At 27.1% G+C, this 25826-nt stretch overlaps 1 protein-coding gene across 12 annotated transcripts in view; it reads left to right on the top strand.

Moving 5' to 3' along the window:
• The first annotated feature begins 698 nt into the window (after positions 1–698).
• LOC107444485 (far upstream element-binding protein 1) overlaps positions 699–25826 on the top strand; it is a 36668-nt gene continuing 11540 nt past the window's right edge. For 2 of the 12 annotated variants that reach the window (XM_071179679.1, XM_043056075.2), the window contains exons 1-10: positions 969–1110; positions 6311–6388; positions 9034–9124; positions 11666–11716; positions 13525–13555; positions 13637–13698; positions 14210–14339; positions 23883–24084; positions 25079–25177; positions 25286–25333. In XM_071179679.1, the coding sequence (XP_071035780.1) occupies positions 9109–9124; positions 11666–11716; positions 13525–13555; positions 13637–13698; positions 14210–14339; positions 23883–24084; positions 25079–25177; positions 25286–25333 (639 nt within the window). In that variant the 5' untranslated portion in view covers positions 969–1110; positions 6311–6388; positions 9034–9108. Of the gene's footprint in view, positions 1111–6310; positions 6389–9033; positions 9125–11665; positions 11717–13524; positions 13556–13636; positions 13699–14209; positions 14340–23882; positions 24085–25078; positions 25178–25285; positions 25334–25826 lie in introns of all 12 variants that reach the window. The other 10 variants (XM_071179678.1, XM_071179681.1, XM_071179680.1 and 7 more) reach the window with 10 other exon arrangements.

Raw genomic sequence — 25826 nt, 5'->3', positions numbered from 1 at the left:
AAAAGTTTAAACCAGACCAGATGGTCTTCTCACTATGATGCTGTCAAAGCTTTGAAAAATAATTATTATGACATTATGAAAATTTTCGACAGTTTCAGCGAAAATTAGGATGAGAAAGATGATTTACGGACAGAGGCACGTAATTTATTCAATAAAATGGCAAAACTCGATACTGCAATTTTGATTATTTCATGGGAAGAAATTTTGGGGAGATTTAATTTAGTTAATAAAAAATACAGAGCCCTGGTTTAGATATTGGTGAAGGCAAAAAGGGCCCCAAATTCACGATCCGCCTATGATTATTCATACTAGATATTTTAAGTTATATTTCCAAAATTCCAAATGTATCTAATTCTTTAACTGTTTGGTTTTCCTCGATGTTCTGTTTCATCAGGAATGTAATTTTTAAAATAAGAGCATGTGTTTTTCACTTATCTGGTTCTCATTCGCTTGCGATTTTTTCGCAGAAAAAAAATCACTACCAGCGGGAATGGCACTCTCCCTCGATCACTCTGTGGTGCGTGAATCATTTGCAGTAAGAATGCTTATCAGTAAAAGGCCCCACCCAATTTGATTTCACTGAACCAATCAGGTTGCCAATTACTTCTGTCTCCTCCAAAAGGAGAGCCTGATTGGAGCAATGTAATCGCACAGTAGTAGTAGTAGTAGTACTTCAAATTATTTTCTATTGAGCCATTGTGGCCTAAAAATTAAACTCATAATCAGCAGAACAAATTATCAATTTTTGTTCATCAAAGGCAAAGTTTTGCTCCGATGCAATTTTTTTTAAAGGAATAATAATTATAGAGCAATTAAAAATTAAGAAAAATAAAATATTTACTGCAAAGCGACCTCTGTGCAGTTATTCGATACTGATGTTCTCAGTTCACAATGCTAACAGCACATTTGCGCCATTTTACTTCCTGCGATTATTGAATAAAGTTACCGTTGCCATTTACTTCTACTTCGACTCAATGTACCAAACCGTGCCATTTTGCAGTTTGCACTATGTCGGATTCCAGTGTCAAATCTTCAGCTCAAAAATCAAATAATTCAGGTGGAAACGAAACAAATCCAGCTTTCGCGGATGCTGTACAGAGAGCACGCCAGGTATAAATAATGTATATTTGATAGTTTTTTCAATGTTCCTTCTCGAGATTTCTTTGTTGACGATATTTTTTTTATATCGTTTTATCCTTATTGCATGGCTATTGTTGTAAGTGCTAAGTTTCGAATGCTAGTTAAGTTATCAAATTTTATATTTTCATTGATGATTTATGAAATATGATTGCTTTTATTGCTTGTTTAATGTTTGTAAACAATGATATTTTATCAAGAAAGGATATTTCGAAATAAAACATTCCTTTGTTCGGAGTTACATAATTATTTCCCTAACCGTTGATAGCTTAAAAATTCCACTTGATTAAAGCATTTTAAAATGTTTAGACGTTATTACTAGTATTATTAAACTTTTTTTATACAGATTCACAGTTATGTTTCAAATTATGGATATCATTATTGCACTGTGCATGTTGAACCGAATTTGATAATAATTACAACTTAATTATTTTCTATGGTTAATTGTAAGAGAATTTTATTGATCTAGATGATTTGGGGGGGGATTTCCTTATCGTTATTTGCCAGGCCAACTACAATTGCCAATAAACTGGAAAATTAAAAAAAAACATGTTATGTTTGGGCTGGGGTGGCTGCAAGTTATACCTTTGGAGTTGGTTCCTTTCTGTAATAGTTTTTCTCGCTGCCCAGGAGTTTCCAAGGCTTGGTAATAATTCTGCCGCAGGGATATCTCCTTGTAATTTTAAGTAAGCATGAGGAATTTGGGTTATTCCAGATCAGCAACTGTTTATTCTTAAATTTTTCTATCTGCTACTGAAATTCAGAAACTTTTTTGGGAGCTGCTGTTTTAACTCTCATACTCCGAAACAAAATTCAATGGATCTGTTTCGTAGCAACAGTTTATTTCGTTCGAATTTTATATAGTTTTTTTTTAAAATGCTATAAGAAAACTGAATATTTGTCAGAATGGCATTCCTTTACTAAACATACTTTCCTATTCCCATCCTTTAACTCTTGATTTACCAGTGTTTTCATCATAGGAAATAAATGGGTGAGAATTTCTCACCCAGTGTTTTCACTACAACGCGAGAACCTCGCATATTTTCTTCTTTTCTGGCATTATAAAGTGATTTCCGCAAGAAATTTGCGCATTTTATTAATCAATTTCAAAATTCGCAAATTTCTCGCATTTTGGAAAAATCTTCGAATTACGCTCTTTAGAATAAAATCCATTTCACTTTTCTTCATAGATCTTTCATTATTTTCACCATCTGCCCCGTTATCTAGCTTCCCGAACTACCAGTATTGTTCAGAACCTTCTCGAACAACAGGAGACAACCACAGAAACCCTTTCAGAACACATTTCTCTGCAACCACATGTTTACGGTAGGTAAGGTTTCTTCATGTAAGACGGTCAAATTTCTTATGTGCTAATGTAATGTAATGTAAGGTGGACAAATGCCTTGTAAAGGCAAAATCTTCTATGATGATGCACCAAAAATATTCAATGCTTTAAAAAATGGAAGACGTTAAAAATGTATTATAATTAAAAAAAAAGATTTTTTTTCCAAGAGTTTTTGTGTTTTTTCAGTTTATAGAAATCTCACTAAACTTTATGAAATCTCACCCTGTTTTTGAGAAAGGGTGAGAAATTCACACTCTTTGAAAGTGAAAGGGTGAAAACACTGTCACCCTTTCTCAAGAACAAGGGGAGATTTCAAAAAGATAGGTGAGATTTCTAAAAACTCAAAAATCTCAAGAACTATTCTTTAATTATAACACATTTTTAACGTCTTCTGTTTATTAAAGCATTGAATGCTTTTGGTGCATCATCATAGATTTTGTCTTTACGTCCATCTTACATTTGCATAAAAAATTTGAACGTCTTACATGAAGAAACCTTACCTATGGTAAACACAGGGTTGCAGAGAAATTTGTTCTGAGAGGGGTTCCATGGTTGTGTTCTGTGTTTCGAAAAGGTTTTGAACAAAGCTAGAAAACGGGGCAGATGTTGAAAATAATGAAAGATCTAGGACGAAAAGTGAAATTGATTTTATTCTGAATGGCGTAATGCGTAGCTTTTTCCAAAATGCGAGAAATTTGTGAATTTTGAAACTGATTTATAGAATGCTCGAATTTCTCGCTATAATAATTTTTTAATGGGAGAAAAGAAAAAAACAAGAGTCTCGCGCTGCAGTGAAAACACTGATTTACATTTCTTATCTTTTGCTAATTTAATCTTACTAGCATTACTGCTTTGTAAAGCAGATCTAAATTATGGTTATCTTTTTTCTTTTATATTGTTTTGTGACTGTGCAGATACTTAATTTTTTTTAAATCTTACTATGATAGTAACATAGAAAACTGATTTTCGGCATTTAAGTTATATTTCACAACTAAAATAAAAGGATTTTTTTCTTTTATTAACATATCTTTTAGTCAACGCTTTTAGTATGACAACAATTTTAATGAACGAAATATTGTTCTATAAAGTGTTATTCTTTTTTGGTAACTTTTTCTGAAAATACAAAATCGTGAAAATCTTTCGTTAAAAATTAAGAACTATTTTTGTTTTGAGAAGAAATAGGAACTATATTAACTTTTATCTGTCTAGCTTTATTCTTTTTCGAAAAACTGAAACAAAAGGTATAAATTTTTATTTTAAGAATTAAGAAAATGCTTTTTTTCTACTTTTTTCCCCAATTTTATTGATTTCTTTTTCATTAGCTGTAAATCAGTTTTTTTTTCTGTTAAATATTTCTAATTATCTTAATCATTTCAATTCAATTATCATTATTATTATCTTAATTCAATCATTAATTCAATTATCTCTATAGTTTATTTTAAGTTTTTTCTCTTCACTACTCACTAAAAATACAGCTACGTTTTGATTTTTTTTTTCTATAATGACTAAACTTTTTTCTGTATAAAAATATTTAATAATGATTTTATTTTTGTTATTCCGCAGATTTTTTTTTGTGGCTGAATTATTCACTTTTCCGTCAAATAGTTTGTTACATCTCTAATACACATATTTAGTAATAGAATTGCTATCTACTATGTCACCCACAGTGTGATATTACGAAAGAATTTGAGTTAGAAATTCTAAAAAACAAAGCAGAAAAATCAATAAAATAAAAGATATGTCTGTTGTCAAGACAGCACTTCATCAGGGGACACACTGCCTGCCAACACACAGGAGCCATTCCTTCGTCAGTGAAAAAACCGAAACTGACCGTGCTCCGAAGCCCCATAATGGATAGAAAAATACTGAACGAGCTAACACATCTTAAAAGTACACCTAGTAAGACTTATAAGTGAAATGCTCACTTATAAATAAAAATAGTTACAGTTAGAATAAATAACCAAATCAAATATATATTGTCAAATCAGTAAGAAAATATTATAAATAAATCAAGTGCTAACCCCAATTCTAAAATCTTGAAAAGTGAAACAAAAAGAAATTCAATGAGCAAAATTTTTTTAAAAAGTATTGACATCTGCTTTGGAAAATAAGTTCTAAAAAGGAATTTAAGCTAATTGATTGTCCTTAATAACATGTTAAAAATATCGGAATCTGAAAAACTTTGCCTAAATTGGTTAAGAAATTACTTAATAAAGCTGTTTTTAAGCAACGAGAAGTTATGACGCAATAGTCGCGAAATGAATGCATAATTTGAAAAACCAAGTGAGAGAGGACTGCAAAAAAGGATAAATTACTTTGGGGGGGGGGGTTATCCTTCGGCTATAAATCTATACCCATCAAGCACATCTAATAGTAATAATTAAGATTTGAATTAAGTACATTTTAATAACAATGTATGAAACATTCAAAATTTGTTAAACCGCATAATTAGATTTAAAAAAATTATCAATAAACTAACATCAAATGATGTAAAATTAAGTCAAAATCATCACAAATTTATTGTTCTAAAAAAATTTTAGCAGCTTAAGCTGAAAATGGGTATGTTGTAGTAAAGTATTTAGTATATCAAAATTTGAAGAGCCCCAGAGAAACCGTTGGAAAGGCGATTTACTAGGACAGAAAAACTATTTTTTTTTCGGTTAATCAATCGTAAAACCACTTTGATTTTAAAATAAATGTGTATAGCCTGTTCTTTTCCTTTTTATGTGTCACATTGCATAATCAAGTTCAAAGGGAATGCTAGGCAAAATAAAAAAATTTTTTTATCAAAGCATTTAGCTTTATAAACTCTGTCTAGAATGAACCCTGTCATCAAGTCATATAATCCAGTGCTTTCATCATAGAAAAAAAAATGGGTGAGAATTTCTCACCCTTTCTCAAAAACAGGGTGAGATTTCAAGAGATTTCTATAAACTGAAAAAACACAACACAAATAGACTGGAAAAAAAACTATTTCTTTAATTGTAATACATTTTTAACATCTTCTATTTTTTAAAGCATTGAATATTTTTGGTGCATTATCATAGAAGATTTTGCCTTTGCAAGGTATTTGTCCATCTTACTTCCGTGCGTAAAAAATTTTAACATCTTACATGAAAAAGCCTTACCTCCAGTAAACACATGGTTGCAGATAAATGTGTTCTGAAAGGGGTTCCGTGGTTCGAAGGGGTAGTGTTCTGTTGTTCGAAAAGGTTCTGAACAATACTGGTAAATAGGGAAGGTAGATAAGGGGGAGATGTTGAAAATAATGAAAGATCCAGGAAGGAAAGTGAAATGGATTTTATTCTGAATGGTATAATGCTAAGCTTTTTCCAAAATGTGAGAAATTCGCGAACTTTGAAATTAATTTTTAGAATGCGCGAATTTCTCGCGGTAATAATTTTTTAATGCGAGAAAAGAAGAAAAAAAATATTCGAGATTCTTGCGTTTTCGCGCTGTAGTGAAAACACTGTGATCTACTAACCATACTTTATTGTGAGTGTTCTAAAATTTTGTCAATGAAAGTTGAAGTACATTTGTAAATAAATTGTTTTTAAGTCATGCTAATAATCCCTTAATATATAATAAGAATATTTTATTGTGAAAATATTAATTCTCTCACGTGATTTATTTTAAACTCTTTGCCTATTTGTTTATTAAACTTATTTTAAAATAATTTAAAATGAATGAAAAATTATCGTCTTTTCTGTATTACCTGATATGACCTAGTTTCAAAATATCTATGCATATTTAATGAATTTTATTTTTTATGTGTTATCCTTAATTATTGATTTCTACAATGTTTCATTTTTTTTTGTTATGCCATAGTAATTTTGTTATGTCCAGGGCCAGATTAAGACCCATGAAGCCACTAAGCACTGAAAGGTTTTGGTGTCCTTTTTATAGGTAATTCAAAATATAGTAAATAATAAACCATGAAATGAGTTTTTATTTGAGATAAAATGTAACTAAAGCGAATGAGAGAATGTATAACTGGTAAATTTGCTTTTCAATTAAGAAGCTGGATTTCTTTTTTTTTTTTCTTTTTTTTCCATTAAAGAAGGAATTGCTACTTTTAGAAAAATTATCTAAGTATGTTTTTTTTTTATTGGTAACTGTTTAATTCTTCTGATAGCAGCAAATGTAATAATTAAATAAACCATTAATGATAATAAAATTTATTTGAAGCAAAAGTATTTTAGATATAATTAAAAGTTTTATTTGATTGATGTTACTTTTTTTTTACTGATTTTTGTTCTGAGATAGACATGTTTTTTAAAAGCAAATAACATTTTTGATTCTAACTAATAAGTAACTTAAATTTTTATTATATGTGTTCCAATTTGTAAATTATTTTTTAATGGGATTTAATTTTTTAATATTTTTTGTTATTTCTAGGAATAAAAAATTATATTCTTTCTAGAAAAAAAAGGCACTTGCTAAGCTCGACCCTAAATTTTAAAATTGTCCTTTTTTACTGTTTTATGTGTATAGTTCACCAAGTAGTTCTTTCATTTATTTAAATAACAGAAAAATTTGAAACTTTAAAAAAAAAATTAAAAAAAAATTACAGCAAGCTGCATGACAATCTCTGTATAAATTTTCTTCATATAAAGTAAATTAAAAGAGAATTAAATTAAAATAGCATTTTTAAATTAAGGTGTTTTTGAGTAAAAGGTAAATAATAGTAAGATTTAAAATCACAAAAAAATTTATTTATATCTGCATCTCTCCGCCCAAAACCAGTTGAAGTTACTCAAGAAATTATTTGTAAAAATGATCAGAATTAATATTATTTAACATTAGTAAACTTTTTTGTTATATTCAATTTTATGTGTTTAAAATTAGGCTAATATTATTGCTAAACAATTTTACTGGTCATTTTTAGATTTTAGTTTCTGCTTTTTCAGTAAAAATCTTTGTTTTTTCCTTAAGAAATCCCAGCTATGGTTAACAATCTGTTCTAATAGTTCAAATATGCTAGAATAATTTAATCAAAATTAATAATTTCATGCGATTATCTGTGGGACAGGTTAACATGCAAATTTTAACAATATGAGAAAAATCTTAGTAACGAAATTTAAATTAAATGATCATAAATAACTAAAAAATCGAAAGTGAACTCTTCATTAGAGAAAATAACCCTTTCTTGAAAATATAAAAAAGCAGTGTTTAAAGGGATGGTGGTTTATATTTACAAAAAGGCATGGAGGGCCCATTTATAAGGATCAAAAAGCATTACGAACTGTCCATTCTTCTAAAAATGCTTTTGAAGAACACCTGTTATTCTAGGAAGACTAAGATAAAAGAAAAACTTGCACATTTTTCAGAAAATTTTGATTTTTTACACAACTTTAAAGATTATACTAATACCAGCATACATTTCTTGAAATTTATCAGTTTTTGAAAATAAATTTGTTTTACCTTATACTAGATCTGTATATTTGAAGTCTGTTGCTCCGATACATTTCAATGTAAACATTTAATAAATATTTTGATACAGAAAGATTCACCAGTAAGTTCTTTTAATATTCTTATACTACTCAATTTACAATATTTATACAAAAATAAACAGTATAAAAATAAATTGTATCAACAGATTTTATCACTGAAAAATGTAATCAAATTATGTACTTGATATTATACAACTCTTCTGTTTGAATTGAAGGAGGCTCACAAAATAAGAAAAAAATCTTTGCATTTATAACGATCTCATCTATTGATAGACAAAGCAAAGAATTTCAAAACATGAGAAATTTAAGTTCAAAATTAACTAACTCTTGAATGGGACTGAATTTTTGATGGCAGTAATATGGAGAAGTAGTAACAAATTCTTTAATCAGAATTATTTTCATATTCTTTTTCTGCTATTCTAGAATTTTTTTGCTTACTTTTGGTCTAAGAGTTGGTTTAAATTTTTACAACAAAAAACTCCTTTTGTCCATTTTTTAGTCTTATGATGGTGGCAGAGGAGGTAACATAAGCAGAACCAATATGCTAATGCAATGAATAATAGGAGGTGGTGTTTTGTAGCCATTGATGTCTCGTTTTTCTGTTAATGTGTACCTGATCAAATGTTTCAGCAGATTAAATATGTTCATCACTTTTAATAGTATTAAAATAAGCTATAGAGCTGGAAAAAAATTGCTTGACAATACATACTGTTTTTTGCTAACTTTTCAATACTTTTGTTTATGATAAAGAAAATTTCTTATCAATGGCTATTAAAAAATTTTAATTGCCATTAAAAGAATTTTTCATGTAACAAGATTTAATTGGTATTTTGATTAATGCTAGCATTTTTTGACTTTTTTCTTGTAATATATTTTTAGTTTTGTTGCCAGCTTCTGAGCTATCTCAGATTTTAAATAAATGTGTACTTGGACGCTCACATATTATTGATTTTACTGGTTTTGTAAGTTTTGCTCTTGTATAATATCTATCAAATCTGTTATTGGCTCTTCTATAATTTTAATTTGTTAATTTAATATTTTTACTTAAGATTGTTTTTCTGTTATAAGATTTCTTAAACATCTTTTTTTTCTTTCTAGCTTGCAGCAAAAATACAGTCCTCTGGTAGTGAAAATAGTGTAGCAGGTGGTACAAAAAGGCCGTTGGAAGATAGTATGAATGGTGTTGCTGGTAAATACCTTTAAAATCATTATTTTTTGAGACACCAAAATTGCTCATATTTCTGTAAGTTTAAAATAAAATGACTTATTCTGTCAATCACAAACACAGTCTGTTTTTAGTACATCCTGTAATGGAGATTTCAATAAATTTAAGATTGCAGTTTTTGTTAATATTTTATCTTGATAATCAAATCCTTTTTTTTCGCAGATTTTTCCATTTTTTATGCTAATTTATTTTTCCATTTTTTATGCTAATATAGAAATAAAGTAATTATATTTATTTACGATTTTCAAAGATAAACAGAAAATTAAAACTACGTCCTAGCTGCTAACCCTTCAGCCTTCTTACTTATTTTAGCTATTTTCTAAACCGTTTTTAACCTGCTATCCGTTTTTACGCACACAAAATAAGATTTTCCGTATTTTTATTCGCCCTTGCTGGATTCATAATTTAGACGTCGCTCTTTTTGTTTTCTGGCGTGAAAGCAAACAAGAAAAAACAAAACTAGTTTTGCGATTCTTATTTAACCTATTTAAATATCGTACTTTATGATTGTTATTTACGAGATTTAAAAATCAAATATCGCATTTCGTATTTATGCATTTTTAAAATCTCGATTTTATTATCAAACATTGATATTCTTATTTACTTGATTTCAAAATTGAACGTTTCGATTCTTATTCAAGCGATTTAAGTATCGTTCATTGTGATTCTTATTTACACGCTTTTAAAACCCTGTGTAGCGATTCGTATTCTTGCGAGCTTAAAATCCAATGTGATTCGTTTTTGCGTTTGTAATATCAAACATCGATTTTCATATTTATGCGTGCTTTAAAAATTAGACATTGGTATTCGTATTCCCGCAATTTAAAAATTATGTATCGTGGTTTGTATTTTCACATTTTTTAAATTCGATATAGAGTTCCGTATTCACGTGATTTAAGAGCCTTATATCGGGATTCATATTATCTCAATTTAAAATCATGCATGTGATTCATATTCATATAATTTTAAAATTAATCATCGGTATTTATAATCACATGGGGTACAAGTTTGAAAATCGCACTTTTTTGGTCAAATTTTTGGATATACTATATATATTCATTCTTGGATTCAAAAATTTACTAATACTAACTTTGTTGACAAGAAGTAATTTTACCATAGATGGTAGTAACTCTGCTGGACCTTAAAATTTACAGATCCTTAAAACATAGTTCTTCTAGATCTTTTTCTGTTAAGCGTGCTCAACTACTAAATTGAATTGTGTTTGAACACTTCTAAATTACTAGGGAACTTTGGTATCTCAACTATATACAGTACAGAACCCGTTATCCGGAATTCGGAAAACCAAAAAACCGGAACAAGATTCGATACATTTTCCGGCCACTTTAAAAAAAAAAATTTTTTTTTTCTCATAAAATTTTAGGATTTTTCTTTCTTTTTCGAAAGATGTTTACCTTACAATCATTTTGGAAAAAATCATTAGTGTTTGTATTACTTCAACGTTTTTTCTTCTTTTTAAGATTATTACCAAATATTATTTTTTAGTTGTTTAACAATAAAAAAAACGTCTTTTTGTAGCGATTCAGAAAACCGGAAAAATCAGTTATCCGGAATAGCGATGGTCCCGATCGTTACGGATAATCGGTTCCCTACTGTATTATATAGTTGTAGTGAAATAATTCAGTAAGCCCTGTGGCAGAATTTGTTCTGGTTTTCTTTGAAAAACCTCAGTAGCAGCAATATCCTTCTGACATTTTTAAAAGTATTAAATATGTTAGTAACCAATAAACAGAAATGTATAAATGTGAAAAAAAATTAACCGTAAGTTTATAAACGGAATTCTTTTTTATCAAAAAATAAGTAAAATGACTCATGAGAAATATAAAAAATAAACACATGATAATCAAGTAATTTGAAGTAAAATAAGTAAGCAATTGGCTTTTGTATGAACTTTGTTTACTAATTAGGACGTTAAACATTTTTTCAGAATCTTATTTCGGTAAAAATCTGAAAAATATACAGCAGAGATGCAGGTTACAGATTATTATAGGAATTTCTCTCCTTCCTAGCTTGTGCGAAAAGCAATGTTTTGAAAATGGTTCTGCAGAACAACTTTTGTTTCGACCGATTATGGGCTTAAAAGATAAAGCTTTTTGTTTCCCAAATGAAAATGCTTTCTGCAACAACAACTCTGTTTTAGTGCTCTGTCCCTGTGATTCTGACACATGATCAGTATGCAATTCTTTTGAAAGTTTTACCAGCACTTAAACACTTGAATATCAAATTTATCAGATATCTTTGATTAATTTAAATGACCTGATGGACAGAGTTATGTCAATGTTAATCAATAAAATGTTAAAGTATAAATTTGCTACTGTTATCATACTGATAGATAAATTTATATATAAAGTAAAAACTTTATTTTATCATTTGTCTTTAGTCTAAGTCACTATCTGTTAGCTTAAAAAACTAGAATTTCTTGGTAAATGGATAATGCTAATAGGAATTAATGCTAATGGATGCTAATAGGAATTAATTTACTTTTAGACGGCACACCAGAAATAAAGAAAATGGCCACAAATGATGGTGAGTACGATGGTAATAAAACTTTTTGCATCTTTCAATCTATAGTTATAATATACCAATGTAACGAGTGTTATTACATTGTCGGGTTACACCGATTAAAAGCTGTGAATTCCTATTCAATGTAAAATCAAATTAATGAATTTTGTTTTACAGAGTCTAAATTTGTAACAATCCGGAAGTTTGACATATCATCTATATATAATATAGCTGTATCAGGTGTGCAAAACTAGATCCCCACTGCTTTAACCACTTACATCTTTGCTTTCTTGGTTACATTGCTGGGTTACCTACTTACATTTGAATGTGTATGGCAACCCTTTAGCAAGCATTCGTGCTGAGTATAAGCATGTACTTAAGCTCAAGAACCGTTTCTAAATACTTGAGTTGCTTTTCTAAAAATAATAAATTTATAGAATAAACAAGTAAATAATAACTACAGAATTTTCCGAAAAATGCTTTGTTCAAAATACACTCTTCTAAGCAAAATGATGGGTTTTTAATTAAATTGAATTGTTTCTCGAAAAATTAGAATTGATTCACTTACCTCAAATAAATTTTCATGGATCTATTTTAAGTTCGTAACATAAATAACTTTTAAGTACCACATATTTTATTAGGTTTTTGAGGAGAAATACATTATTCTAAATTAACCTGAAGTAATATTTCGATGAATTCTATTCATATTTCATTTCATATTATAAAGAAACCAGCAAAATATAAGAGGAAATGACTAATAAAATATAACGAGAAAAGCAGTGGTGTCAGACATAAAAACAATTATATTAATTCATAATGAAAAATAATTATTTTTCAAACATCAATGTAGACAACAACTAAGACTTAGAATCTTGCTTTGAACAGAAAAAAAAAATTATCTTATTATGTTGAATCTTAGTGGCACAGTACAATTAACTATATATTTTGGTGTCTGACATAAAATATCTAAGGTATATCTTCAGAATGTTTTTGTAAATCAAAGTGTGAAATGTTTTTACTCATTTGTGCAAGATACCTGTTTTGATACAGTTTACGTTAATTGTTACTCATTCCTTTTTCTATTAGAGTAAATTTTTCAAAATAACTGTACTTTGAGATTTACTTACCGTGATTAAAAGTTACAAATGATGTAGCCTTTATTTAATAGCTTATTGATAACTGAAATTAATAAGTTAAAAGTTAATATTTCTAAAACTTCAGTTTTTTACCTTGAAAACAATACCTAGTTTGCTTAAAAATATTGATTAAAAAATTTTTGGTCATCTGGTTGACCTTATCTTAAAATTGCCCTACTTATATTAATTATAACTGATAAATTATTAATTACGTTTCAGGTAAATGTTTTAAGAGTCCACATTTGTTAGAAGTTGTTGACTCTGTTGTGAAAGTAAAAAAAGGCTCTACCAAATAATAAGAGATATTTATTATTAAATGAAAATATGTTTTTTTAACATAAAAATAAAGTTTTTTCTTTTTAATATTAAGAGTCAAGGAATTTTTTTGTAGTTAAATTACTCCTTGACTTGTTTAGGATAAGCTATATATTAACAGTAAAGGAATTAACACAAAACCAAAGAAATATTTAATGCTAGCTACATTTGAATCAGCAATCCTTTAAAAACAGGCCTTTAATAAAATTGTGCTATATATTCATCAGATTTGCCACAATTATTGCAGTTTTAATAATTTGCTAACCTTGATCATATTACAGCAGATGAAGTTCAGTTTTAGAAGAATTTAGATTATTAGTCTCATTGTTTGATTTTTTTTAAGAATCTATACTAGTTAAACTAATGTTTTTGAAATTTTTTTTCTACCTTCAGCTTACAGTCAAATTCAAGGTATGCCTCAAAGGTAAATGTCAATTTAGAATTATTTGTCTTAATTTAAATGAATTTTTTTCTCAATAACTTATTTCTGAATCATTTTGTATAGAAATGGAGGCGGTGATTTTATTGTTGAAGAATATAGAGTTCCAGATAAAATGGTTGGACTAAGTGAGTCTTGAGTTTTCTAATAATATCTTTTTAATAAGATTATTTTGGCAAGCTTTTTTACCTTTAAAATAACCTTTGGTTCATAAATTATTTGCATAATATTATATGTTGAAGTTTAAGCAAGGAAAAAGACTGTAATTTCAGAGATAATTCCACTTTTAGAATATTAATGAAGTTTTTAAATAAAAGATAATTTTACAGAAACGAAAAACTTAGAGAATAATTGTAATGAAATAGTTTAAGTGTTGAGACAAAATTGTTTTGTTTGAAAGTGAAATTATCTAACCACAAAGTTTCTTAAAGAATTCAGATTATATCTTCGTCCAGTAGTCACATGCCTCTTTAATAATTGGCAGATAGCATATTGAATTGAAAAATTACATTTAAAATTTAATGAAGAAAAGTTTTAAGTATGTAGTTTACCATAGTTTTCTTTTTAGTTACTGTTAATTTTCTTTTTAATGGTATTTTACTCCTAAATTGATTTGATAACTTAATGTATAATTTGTAGTTATTGGACGTGGTGGTGAACAGATTATTAGGTTACAGACTGAGACTGGCTGTAAAATACAACTTGCTCCAGATAGTGGTGGAGCTCCTGATAGGCCTTGTACCCTCACTGGAAGTCGAGAGTCTGTGCAGTAAGTGGATATTTGTTGTTCGCATATTTCAAATGTTAAAGGAATTCAGCCCTGCCTTTTTATTAGTTTTGTCCATGTGAGACATTCAGATTTTGATTTTAAAATCTAAGTATCTTGTGTTAAGGTAATGTTACTCTAAATTCTTTGTTCACTGAAAATTTGAAGTGATAATTTTTTTTTAATTATATACTTTTTATCTTGTTAATTACTTTGTTAAAAATAAAATTTGAAAGATTTCTTTTCTAGGTATCTCTTTTTATAGATATTTTTAGAGAATTATTTTTACATTAGACAGTCGACTTAATGTCCAAGACACATTATTTCACATTGAAATGTCCAGGACACATTGTAGATCATCCTCATTAAAAGAAAGAGACTATTTTAAATTAAATGAGATAAATTTAAAATAAATGTCTAAAATTTCTTCATTGCAGATTATCTTAAAAGAATTTAAAAATAAATTACTTTCATTTTTTCCCCTTTTTTTGTAGCATTACTTTATTTTCTACTTCTACAGGTGCTTCATTTTAACTGTTTGATTTTGCCACAAGCTTATATTTATTGATATTAAATCATTTAACCGGATATGTTCCGTCATAGTTGGAATTTCTATAAATTCACTTGTCTATATAATTATTATGATAATAGGTCTATTTCTTAACATCCAAGGGAATTCAGCTTCAGGTAAATGCAAGTTTCGGTACCTAGGTGATCTTTTTTCTTCAATTTTATTTTTGTATCATGGGAATGACATTTGAATTCATTCTATTGAGTTGGTAAAAGTGTTTCTGTTTGGTGTTATCTCATTTTGTCAGTTAACTTTGCATTTAATCAATTCTAATTTCCCAATTTGCAAATGAAACTAGTGTTTTTTTTTATTTCTTTTACATTTTTCTGAAGTTATATGGTTGAATCATTTCTCCTTAAACATAAAATCCTTAATGATTAGTTTTACCTTTTCTGTTTTTATGGTGATTAACTGTTTTACATAATGGGTGATACAACTGTAAGTGAGTGATTAATTTTTTTCTTCTTAAAAGTATAGGTAGGCAAAAAATGATTATGAGGCTAGAAATATTTAATTTATTTATCTTCCAAAAAGAAGCTTCTGTTTCAAAAATTTATTTGAAAATGCAATGTTGCTATTATTAAAGATATGCTGTATTCAAATGCACAAAGATTAATAATGAAGTATAATTTATTTCCATTTTCTTTTTTTCCAAAAATTGTATTTGAATCTTTAACTTGAAATCTTTTTAAGGGATTTAAATTTTTTATTCCAATTTTTGAGTTTTATCAAATTAAAAAACCAGCTTTTTATTAATTTTTATTTTAACATTTAATGAACATTTTAATTAAATGAAAGTGGAATTTGTGTAAGGAAAGGGGGGAATTTAAGTAGCTTTTAAAAAATAATTAACCATTTAATGTAGTTCTATTTCTTTAAATAATTTTAGTGTGATTAATGAAAGTTTTCACTTTAGTGTGTGTCTTTTGATTTTATAAACACATTGATTTAATTACAATCTTATTGATATTCATCTTTTAAGTGATTTTTAATTTGACCTATAATCTATTGACATTTTATTTCAATTTTAGTATTTTAATACTTAAAATTTTTTTTTACCTTTTAAGTGCTTTGTGCTTCATTTTTAAAGGAATCTTGCCAGTATTCTATTCTGTGTTTGATTCTTATTGTTGCTTTATAAAATATTGATATTTAAGTGCTTTTGAAACATAAAAGTATTGATTTAATGAAGAGGTAATTACTGTGAACTTATTGTTTTTGAATCTGCATTTTCTGAAATACTATTTACGACTTCTGAATATTAGAGAGATATAAAAGATCCTGTGTGTATCTATAAAAACTCCGTAAAATATTTTTCACACCTTTTTCTTATTTCTCTCTGAAGGACCCTTCAACAATGTTGTCTGGCAGTTAAATAGTGTCACGATGCCTTGGGGCCTCTGGAAAGTACGTGCTGTATCAGCTATCTCTTCGCCATGAGCAGTTTTTAGATTTCAAAACAAGATATGAAAACATTAAAAAATGCATTATTTATCATATATACTTAAAATATTATTTTTTTGGAGCACATTAATTGTTGGGTTTATCATAATTGAAGTTCATATAAAATCTATAATTTTCTGTCGTATGAATATATATAATAAATCATCTTAATGGTCGTGGTGATGTAGTTTAGAGAAGGGCATTGTTTTCATTTTAAAAACATAAATAATTTTTACTTAGCTTTAAGTGTCAAAATGAAAAGAAAGTTTTTATTGTTTAAAACTTCTTTTTGTGTTTTTGAACTGAAGAGGTGCTCATATTATGTATAAGTACGTTATTGTTTGGATACTGGTTTCAGAACAAAAATAGATATATATAAAGCCGATTGATCTTTAATAGTAAGAAATCGTATGAAAATATTTATAGAGTTTTTTGGTCCTTTTACTATAGATAAAATTATATAGTGGAGAGAGGACTTAAGGAAAAACGGTAGTTTCGCAAAATACTTTTAAAAAAGTGAGCTCTAAGATAATTGAATTATAAATTTATTATTTTTCTTTCTCCATAAAAAACGATAAATCCCGGGTTAATGACGCATTTCTACTTGGAGCATTCCATTGGATTGCTATTATGACCTAGTAAAAGAATTCGCTTGGTTTGTAAGAAGAGTGCTTTTCCTCCCAATGTCGGGATCCTGAAACGCTGTGGGAAGAATGGAGTGTCAGTCCCTCTGTCCCTTAATTGAAAAGACAAGTTCCACAGAACCTTGTTCTCATTGCAATCTATGGGAAAAAGAGCTGTTTTTTTTTTTTTTTTTTTTTAATGAAAGGATGTTGCACTCCCTTCGTATACTGTACAGGAAGTGGAAATTGGAAATAAACATTATACATTTATTTTAAGACCTTTATATTTTTAAGGAACATATTTTATTCCCTGGATGCGAGCAGCTTTATTCTTCTTTTTTTTTTGCAGAGTTTTTTTTTATGAAACAATGAGGCTTTCCCTCTCTAAACTTTACAGGAAGTAGAAATTAGAAGTATTATCTTAAACATTAATAGAAATTTACCAGTAGTGAACTTATTTTATTTCTAGTGACAATTTTTGAAGATATTTTCTTACTTTAACATATTTTTGTGTTGATTTTATAATATAAATTTTAATTTTCACAAATTATGTCTTCATTTTTCACAAAATAGGTACCTATTACAAAAACCTAAATAGACCCCAGCTAAAATTATTCTTTTTTGTTAAAGTGAAATAAAAAATAAGTACATAAAGGCTATAAAAAATATCAGAACACTACCATTGACACTTTTAAATTTTGGTTTGTACACAACTTAAATTTTCCATTCATTGGGAAAGTTTTACTTATATATTGATGCTTTCCTTGGAATTTTTTCTTAGAAGGATAATTTTTATGCAATGATCTAATTTTAATTCTTAATATTCTTCAGTTAAGATGTGTGACAATTTCTACCTTAATATCTTTTAAAATTGCATTATTTTTCAGTCGTTATTGTTATCACAGTGGGAGTATTGGATAGATGCTGCGTGTGTTTTTTAAAAATAATTCTCTTAGGATATTCTCTAATTATTAAAACAGTATTTAACTCATAAATATATGAATATATTTTGTTTTTCATTTATTAACGTTTTTGATGACACTTTTAAAAGCTTTCTCTTCATTTTGATATAATTTTTTTTTTTACTTTTATCGTTTAACTCTGCCAGCTTGACATTTATATTAATTTGATTTCTATAGTTAAAGATTGGTACATTTGTGTTTTAATATTTAGTATCTTTATACCCCACCCGATTTATGTTTTAATTAAAAATGCTACGTATCTTAAAATGATTGATATACATGTAGGAGTGTTCAAAAAATGTTATAATTTCAAAAAGTTTTAAGTGTTGTAGCAGTATCATTTACTGCGATTAATTTCAACATTTATGTGTAATTAAGATTTTAAAAATTCTTGTGTCATTTGAATATAGAAATGAAAATGCAACAACAGCCTATTTTTGTTTTCACAGAGTAAGTAAGGGCTTAAAAATATATACAAGCTTAAAAATTAATAATTTTATCAAGGGAATTTTAAAACCTTCTTCGTATTCAGAATATTTGATTGAAAAATGAAATATTTCAGTTTGATAGATTTTCATATAGAAGATTTGTAGCTCGCTAATAATAATAATAAAAAGTTACACTACTTTGAAGACCCTATATATCAGTAGTTTCATGTATAAAGGCTTGCAGCTAATTATTTAAAATATAATAGCTGCTTTTAAATGCTGCAAAGCTTTTTAAAAACCATTATTTTCTCATATTAGGAAAAAAAGCATTTATCTTGCAAAATTTTTTATTTTTTAAGGAAGGAAATTTTAACAATTTAGTTGCATTCACAGCATGTATTTTTATACATGTAAATGCATAAAGCTTTTATAGTTACATCTGAAGATAAAGAATAAATTATTTGAAAAGCAGTTTCTTCCTTTGTACCTTGCAAAAAATTCTGAAGTTAAATTCCTGGTCCTAGGGATAAAACCATAGTCATCTTTTTGAAAATATTTAATTGATGATAGGACTTCTTATTTAAATAAGTTATAAATCTCGTAGTTCTTGTTCTTTAATATTTGTATAAGTTTTGTTTATTTCATATTAACCTTTTTTATTGCTTGTTCTTAAGTGTCTTAAAGTTTGATAAGCATGACAAAGTATTGTGTTTATGAATATGTCATTCTTTTACTTAATATTTTTGTTTGCTAAAAGTTGGCAGATGCCTATTTAAGTGATTTTTTTTTTATAAATAAAATCCGCTAATTTATGATTAAAATGGTTTTTGTGTTCCTTCAATTGTGATAATCTCAATTAGTATAGCTTGCAAAAATATATTAACTTTCAATCAATAAAATATTCCTTCACTTTCTTTTTATTTAAAGTGTCAAATTAGTTATTCTATTTATGAAAAATAACTTAAATTTTGTTTATTTTATGAAAGCAAGGAATAGTAAATTGCTGGAAATGAAGCGTTTCGTAATATCTATTTATAATTAGTTCTTTGAAACTTTTTTATTGTAGATATGTGTGTAGTGCATGACTTTTTCTTCGTTTTAAATTCAATTGAAATTTTTCTGCTATTTTCAATGTATGAAACATTGTCTTTCAATTTAATACACAATTAGGTGCAAAATAATGATTTAATTGCTTTTTATAACATTTTAACCTGTGAAATATAATATCTTACTGTTTGAAGAACTAGTTCGCCATTTGTGGACTTTTTTCTTTGACCTTTTATCGTTCAGTATTGTCTATGTTTAACTAATAAACACTTAAATTTTATATCACATATATTTTTATTCGTCAACATTGTGTGCGTTATTTATTTTTTACATGATTGTTTTATAACTTTCTCTCTTTTTTTATCAACCGTTGTTTGTTATTCCTTTCACTTTCTAATGAGATTTCTGTTCAGTAAACTAATGTATCAAATTATATTTAAGTTTTGACTATATGGATCAATTTAAATGGAATTTTAACGCAAAGTCTATATTAGTCTTACTGTATTATAGTTTTATCTAAGGGTTACCTTGCATAATTTTTCTTTGTTTAAATTTGAAGACAGTATGCAATTTCTCATACCAATGTTTTTAAATAAAAATCTTACTCATTTACTATTCTAATTTACTATTTTAGATTAGTAGTCTGAGCTTTTTGTATAGGGAAGTTTTTATTTTAGGAATAGATCATGTGATTGCAAAAAAATGAAATATATACATATAAATCTTGTTAAATTTTGGATTGTGTAAACTTTCTTTGAGTTTCATTTAATTAACATGGTGCAAGGTGATAAAATTAATTATTGCTACTTACAATTGATCGTATATACCAATTGAGCTTTAAAAACTTATTTTTTTATACACTTTTATAAAATAGTAATTATTACTTATTATTTTGAGGAGACAAATTAGTGCATTTTTAAGTAAAAGTATCTAGGGTGAAGAGGCAGAAGATTTTTATTTTATATCTTAAAATTTAATCTTTTTTTAGCTAAGAAATGATGTGTAAATTTTTTTTTTAAAGATTTATGTATTTAACTCAAAAGTAGTTCAAAAAAAGATGGTAGGAAAATTTTATTACTTCAAGATTAAAGAAAATAAGTTAAATATAATTTATTTTTTTAAGAAAAAAAAATAGTTGCTTTGAAAAAAAAATTTTTTTTCAGTGTAATCCGTAAAAATCTGAATTCTTTAATAATAATTTAAAAAAAGCAAGTTTCAATTGGAATTTTTAAACAGTCGTTGGTTTTTTAGAATTTAGTAGCTTGTTAATTCTGTTTTTGTAAAATTATATTGATAGGTTATCTTTGTTCTATTGTTTTTACATAACATAAATTAATATTTATAAATATTTTGTTATGTTTTCACATAAATGAATAAAAACTTTTAATGTGCTTGTTTAAAAACTAAGTGAATTGTTATGAAGAATATTGAATGTTTTTCAAGCATTATAAAATCCAAATATTATATTTTATTGCAATATCTATTTTCAAAGTTACAATTTTATTTTTCAAGTCAGTCTTTTTTGATTTTGAAAAGTTGATAGTGTATTAATTTGGAACTGTGCATTTCTTTCGATTCAGTGCCTTTAAAGTGTTGGTACTTTAAAGCTGTTCATAAACATATCTCATTTGACAGGGCCTAAAATTTATTAACAGGGTGATAATGTAAGAAGGAGCACTGTGTGGCTTTCGGAGGATAGCTTGGAAGGTAAGGCCACACTGTAAAAAAAATTACTTGCTGAATTACTAAAACCTTTTATTTACAATATTTTACATTTATTTAAGTTAAAAATATTTCCTTTAAATTGATATGATAAAAATGCTGCAGCACAACTCATTATTTCTCTCCAGCTTGTTTTTAAAATTATTTATATTTAAATTTTGGCTGTTAGCCATAGCCATTTAGTTATAACAAAAAAGCTTACCTTTAAATTTCTTCAAATTTTAATATTTTGAATGCCTTTTTCCATTTAATATTAGTGGTAGAGAGCTAGGAATAAATGTGAAAATTTTAATCAATATATTGCCGCTATAGTATCGCTTTTTATAATGTGTAGCAATTGACACTGCCTGTGTTGCTTAACTGAAATTAAGTTTTATAAAATTGCTTGCTGTTATTGTAAATTGTTAGCTTTTTTAAATGTCTGAAATGTCTTACATATGTCTCGGACTTTTTTAAACATTTATAGTGAAGCATTGAATTAGTTTAATTTTGTGTTGACTAGGTGGTCATTTTATCGTGAAGTCACAGTGAAAAAAGTGAATTAAAGATTAGTCTATAATTTAAATTGCTATAATGTGTAATGCTAAATTTACAATCTCTCATGAACAGGTTTTAAGTTCAGCTTCTAATATCATTGAACCTTTTTATAGTTTAAAAACTGTTAACATGTCAAATTTCACATTGCTATCAGGTTAATGTTTATTTAGAGGTTTATTAGCTCTTGTGTTATTAAACTCACTAAATCTTATTTAGTTGTAACAGGATAAATCTTATTTAGTTGTAAATTTTTTAACAAAAATTTAATGTGCATTTTAATTGTAATTTGAATTAATTTATCGGGATTCACTTGTAATTTAAACCTGAAATGTCAAGGAAGTTGGAGGTTTTTGATAAAATGCTTTTATTAAAACTAAAGTTTTTATTTTGGCATGTTTTGTATTTTTAGTCAGTTTCTGTAAACATTCATAATTAGTACATGAAGGGCACATTTTTTATAATTCTGTAAAGAAAATTGTGATTACTGATACAGGACAGTGTGGAAGGCTATATTAAATATATATTTTGATTTATAATATAAAATGCTATAAAAACGTTAATTTAGCTTAACTAAATATTTGTCTTTAAGATGAATAATTTTAAAAAATTTTGTGTAATAGAGAAAATTGTCTATTGAGTTTAGGTTTTTAATCTATTTGACATTCGAGTGTATGAAGAATAGGATCTTTTCACAGCTCATTTGATATCCCATATGTTTATTTTCTTTTTCTTTAAATTATGATTATGTAGTTAAAGCCTTTTTTAATAGAAAATAATCTAATATGAATTTTTACACTGAAGAAATGATAACATTCTAAAATTTGGCTTTTAAAATCTCCCCATTGTAAATATTCTGAATCGATCACAAGTATTGCAAATAGTAATGAATTGAATGTATTTCAATATTTTGATTCTTTTTTATCGATTGTGTGCTGGTAATTCAATCAATGTAAATGATAATCAATGTAATTTTTGTGCCTCAGACTCTAACTTTTTATTTGTTCCTAATTTAAGAATCTTAAATGCTTTGAATGGTATCTTAAAAAGTGTCACATAGCATAACTTTTTGGATTTATTATGTTAGAGATGAATAGTTTTCGAAACTGATGGCTAAATAATGTAGTTAGTGCGCTGGTCCCACAGTGTATTGATTGTAAGACACTGCTCCTAGCAGAGCACAAAACTCTAGCATCGCTGGGAATGAGAGGGTGTGTGACCGGTTTGATCTGTCTGTGATGGGTATTGTGCAATTAACTTATTTATCGTACAGTGTTCGACTTTGCACTATTGGTTAAGCTACTAGAGTGTGACCCTTTCTGCTGAGGATAAAGATTTTTCCAATAATCTATTGTGCAGATCTAGCGTGAAGTATATATTAGGTATTTCACTGGTAATGATAGAAAAAAAAACATTGGGAATTAAAGTAATGTTTTACATTATTTTAATTTTATATAATGTTTTAAATAATTCTGGCACTTTTCCCCCTTAATTTCTTTTGTGTTGAAATATTCCATTGAATTTTGTTGTACTATTGTTATTCTAGTAACTCTTCCACTAACACCTAACTATCTCTAGATTGGTGTCTCCATTGATATTTTGTTTAAGTTGGTTCTATAATTTTGCTTTCCAAATGGTTTTCGAATCAATTAAAAGTTTTTTTTCTGTATAAGGAAATTTCTGATATTTTTCAACTTTTTCTCTAAACGGAATATTTGATCAAATTATTTTGAAATAACTTTACTGTTTGAGAAAATTCATTTTTTAATGTTGTCAAATCCATTTTTAACTAAATTTTCTCGAAGCAATTTGAACGCAGACTTTTCTTATTAAAAATAATGTATCAGAATTTCTTATATTTATAAGTTTGATAATTTTAAAGAAAGAACCAATGTAATATAAATATTTTTTAAGTTACTCTTTCTCGATTGTTCCAATTTCTTAGTGAACTAAATTGTCTTCGTACTGGCAAAAGTTTGTAAATTCAGTATTATAGAGTTATATTATTTCAATCTTCTTACCTATTTTTACACTCAATGGTTAAATCAATATTTATTGCTTGCATGTTGGTATAATTATTGAGCAGTCCTTAATCTTAGGTAAGTATGTTTTTTTTTAAAATTTGTTTTTCTAAAAATAGCACACAGGCAGTTGTGTAAGTAATATATTTTATAATTTATATTTATTTCTTTTAAAATAATATTTTCTGTATTTAGAGCTGTGAAAGCAATGATTGATCAAATCATCAAAAAAGCAAATAGTCCCTACCCTCCAGATTCTAATTCTGGTGGTGGTGGTGGCGGCGGCGGTGGAGGTGGTCATATGTCCGATGGTCAATATACAGCTGAAATGATGATACCAGGTCCTAAGGTTGGTCTACTAATAGGTAAAGGAGGTGAAAACATAAGGAATTTACAAGTAAGGCACTTGTTTTGCATCAGTTTTCTTATATATTTATTTGCTTTGAACTTATTGCCAAATTAATGCATGTAACAGTATTATTTTTACAGGGTGCATAGCATTTTTAAAAAGTGCTTAAAGGTGCTTATTTTTGATATAGGGTTTTTAAAAGCCTTCAGGTTTATAAAAAATGCGTACTTTTCTATCGTTTAAAAAGTATTTTTTCTTTGCCGTGTCAGTTGTCGTTTTAAATTACAAAAATTGCATGATTTTTACATTTTTCTCTGTATCAGAAACAAGTTATTTTATCTTGATTATGTAAGTTTTTAAAAATATTTTTGAATTTTATTGATTTTTTATTTATAAATTAACAACTTTGATAAAAATAATTTTTATTGATTCACAGATCTTAATTATGAATTTTTTTTTTGGAAGGTGATTAAAATTATTTTTTGAGTGCTTAAAAAGTACTAAGAAAGTGCTTCTTTTTTGTTGAAAAATCTGGCTACTCACCCTGTTTTAAGTAAACTCAAAATCCATTGATCTTTAGTTTATCAAACTTAATGTTTTTGTTATGCTACCTTAAATATGGATAGATAAAATAATCTCTAGTATACAGTCAACTAATCATTGTTTAAGCAATTAAATTTCTCCTAATAGGAGGAAAGATGTTTATGGATATATATATATTTAAAAAAATGTGTTTTCTATAATGGGTAATAATTTAAAGTGAAAAAATGGGCAAGAAAAAAAAACATTATTAACATGTCAATTATGAAGTTTATTTTTATAATTACTTTCCACTCTTATATTCCAATTTTTATTCTTAAGGATATAACTCTCTAAGTAGTGAAGCTAACCATGTCTAGCATAATATATATTTAACTGTATTAACAAATATATATAACCTGATCCCCTATTTTCTAAGGCTTGAAATTATTTTAAAGTTTGATGGTTTTATAAAGATCCAACTCACAATTTTCATGCAAACTTTTTTCTTCATTCTTTTTAGGAAAAAGGTGGTGTCAAAATGGTACTTATTCAAGATGGACCTCAGCAAACAGTTCACGACAAGCCTTTAAGGATATCTGGTGATCCCCAGAAAGTTGAAGTAAATTCTGTTTTATAAATTTTTTATCTTAATTATAAATTTTTTAAATTTATATTTCCTAAATAATAAATATTTATATTTCCTAATGAATTTTTTATTTTTTTCTAGTTTGCCAAACAAATGGTTATTGATCTATTAGCTCAAAAAGAAATGGAGGTAAGACTTCTTAGCTGTGAATACATGGTTGGGTTTTTGACATGACAGTGGTAAAAACTGTCAAAACCTACTGTTTTCTTTTTATGGCATATAGCAGGCAATATATTATTTTCACGTAATTGCCTTTATAAATGAATGTTGTAAATGATTGCTATTGATTTTGCAACTATATATACATGTATTCTTATTGCAGGATATACATTCATATAGAAATATTGTAATATACTTAGTGAAAATAGTGATACTTACTTTTATCATTATAGCTTGATTTGCGAAGGATTCAAAATTTTGCACTTCTTAATTGTTAGAAATAAACAAACAAAAAAGCTTGGAACTATTAATAAATTCAAGAACTAAAAAGAAGAATTTAAAATTTGGCATTTCTTAAATATTAGAAATAAGCTAAACAAAACTTTCAAAGCTTGTAACTACTAACAAACTCTAAGTCAAGAATGACTTGACATTCTTCNTGGTAATTTCTTTGAGTATGTTT

This window comes from Parasteatoda tepidariorum, chromosome 4 (genome assembly GCF_043381705.1).
Source record: "Parasteatoda tepidariorum isolate YZ-2023 chromosome 4, CAS_Ptep_4.0, whole genome shotgun sequence".
Lineage (NCBI taxonomy): Eukaryota > Metazoa > Arthropoda > Arachnida > Araneae > Theridiidae > Parasteatoda > Parasteatoda tepidariorum.
The sequence above is the reverse complement of the archived record's forward strand: the minus strand, read 5'-3'. Positions and strand labels throughout refer to the sequence as shown.